At 42.9% G+C, this 2357-nt stretch overlaps 1 protein-coding gene across 1 annotated transcript in view; it reads left to right on the top strand.

Moving 5' to 3' along the window:
* The window catches only part of CSUI_009016 (arginine decarboxylase), a gene marked incomplete at its 3' end in the record, with an annotated part of 8188 nt that overhangs the window by 691 nt on the left and 5140 nt on the right, over nt 1-2357 (top strand). The window contains exon 2 of the mRNA XM_068069135.1: nt 898-1745. Within this exon, the coding sequence (XP_067918889.1) occupies nt 898-1745 (848 nt within the window). The remainder of the gene's footprint in view (nt 1-897; nt 1746-2357) is intronic.

The raw sequence follows: 2357 nt of genomic DNA, 5'->3' as shown, positions 1-2357 counted from the left end.
CCGGCAAGTATGATTCGATGTCATCTGTCACTGGTAAGAAGAAGAAGAAGGATGATGATGATGATGATGGGAATGTGTCGAATGTCTGTAGATACTGGTCGTGATAACGACGTGCTAAGCTTGTATTCGTGCCAATGGCTTTGTGAGAGAAGGCTTGTTCTGTAAAGGCATGAGAAAGAGGAGGAGAGGAAGAAGGAAAAGAAGAAGATGAGGACGTAAGTATTCTTCTTGGTTACCTTTCGTCACTGACAGGCCCTCCAGTGTACTAGATGGGACTCGTGAGTGCTCTTGATCAAGAAAGAAAGAAAGAGAGAAAGACAGAAAATTCAGAAGAAAAGAAAACAAGAAAGTCCATTCCTAGAGGCCCCGCCAGAGTTGTTGCCAAGGGTAAGAAGAAGAACATGAGGATGTCTTCCTTCTCCTCTTACTATAGTAGTCAAGAGTCATAAAGAGGAATAAGAAGGAGATTTCTTTCTTCCTCTTTTCTTACATGATCTCTTCATGTATTCTCCGAATACACGTCCGTACATACGTACATCTCCATCTGTTTGATCTGCTTCGATTTCTTGAGCCGCCTTCCCCCTCTCTCTCTCCTTTATCATGAATATCCATACCTTGAAAACGGTCTCTCCATTCATCTTCTCCATTCTTATTCTCTTTCTCTCTCTATCTTTCCCCCTCCTCAGCTCGTCCTATCTTCTTACCTCTCTCTCCTTCTTTCCTTCTTTCTCGGGTTTTTCTTCTTTCCCCTTCATCCTTTCTTTTTGTCTGCCCCCCCTTCTCATCTATGTATCAGTGTCTGTCCATATTATGTGTGTATCTCTCTCTCTTTCTTTCTTTCTTTCTCTCTTACTCTTCATCTCCCTCTTCTTCTCTTTCTCCGTGTGTTGTCTGTAGGGAGCATGCAAGGACGTCATCACTACTTTTATGTTTTAGTGGTGGTTCCTCCCTATACCTTCCGCAATAGTGATCATCGAGTGAACCTAGCTGCCGAGCTTCGTCGTATAGCTAGCAAAGAGCAATCGATTGACTCTTCGACGACCTTGGTGTATCGCATTGTCGAGGTCGATTCTGTGCGTCGCGCTTTATTAGCTACAATTGTCAATCCAGATATCTTAGCTGTAGTCATCCAAGATAATGTTCCTATCGAGCATTCTCAGGCTTCATCGCATGCCCTTGTAGGATTTGAAGGCTTTGTCCGAGGCATCGAAATGTTCGTTGATAGCCCTGTTGCAAAGATGCGAGCGGGAGCCCCCGTTCTCCCGGCTCTTATTCGGAGTATAAGTCAGTGTCGGGCGAATGTAGATATCTTCTGTGTATGTACAGCTATGGGATTAGGGACGTTAGAGCCTGTGAGTCATCTCATTAAGCGTGCTTTCTTTCCTAATGATGATCACTCCGATTTACATGAAGCTATTCTAGCTGGCGTGAGAAGCAAGATGAGGTGTCCTTTCTTTGAGGCTCTTAAGCGATATGCCGAAAGACCGATCGGTGTCTTTCATGCCTTAGCCATCTCAAGAGGCAATTCGGTGAGAAGAAGTAAATGGATCCAGGGACTCATCGATTTCTATGGGGTGAATCTCTTCAAAGCCGAGTCAAGCGCCACCTGTGGAGGTCTCGATTCTCTCCTAGACCCCCATGGCTCTCTCCTCGATGCTCAGAATCTAGCTGCTAGGGCCTATGATGCCAGCTATGCCTTCTTCGTCACCAATGGAACTTCCACATCCAACAAAATTGTCCTACAGGTAAGCCCATCTTCCTTCATTCAGTCGAGAAAATAGAGGAGAACGTTATCATGCCGAATGGAGGAGATGGATATTCATCTGTATGTAAAGATTCATACATATGGAGATAGATAGATCGGATATGTAAAGATTTAGACATATGTAGATAGATAGATCGGATTAAGATTGACTGTTTACTCATAAACATACGTGAGGATGTACAGGATTTCAGATGAAGATCTTCCGTCAAGATGTATATATAGATGTATAGATATATATATATATGTGTGTACATGGATGGTTTATGTGTGGTATGTACAGACATTCTATTCCTCATCATTTATATGTCCTGAGAGGAGAGAGAGAGATGGATAGTTTCTTCTTCTTCTTTTCGTTTTGTTTCTCCATGGCATCTCAACAAAGGGCGTTATATTCTTCCTCGTATCTGATCTTCTCATCTTTCTCCTCTTTGTCCTTCTTCTTCTTCTTTTCACCATCCTTGTATCTCTCTATAGGACAGGAAAACGAAGAGAACGATGATCTTCTTCTTGTCGGCTTCTATTCTTGTTGATCTCAACCTGTTTATATCCATCTATTGCCTCTTCACTCTTTCTTTCTCTCTCTTCTTCACCT

Source organism: Cystoisospora suis (assembly GCF_002600585.1).
Source record: "Cystoisospora suis strain Wien I chromosome Unknown contig_5235, whole genome shotgun sequence".
Classification (NCBI taxonomy): Eukaryota; Apicomplexa; class Conoidasida; order Eucoccidiorida; family Sarcocystidae; genus Cystoisospora; species Cystoisospora suis.
The sequence above is the reverse complement of the archived record's forward strand: the minus strand, read 5'-3'. Positions and strand labels throughout refer to the sequence as shown.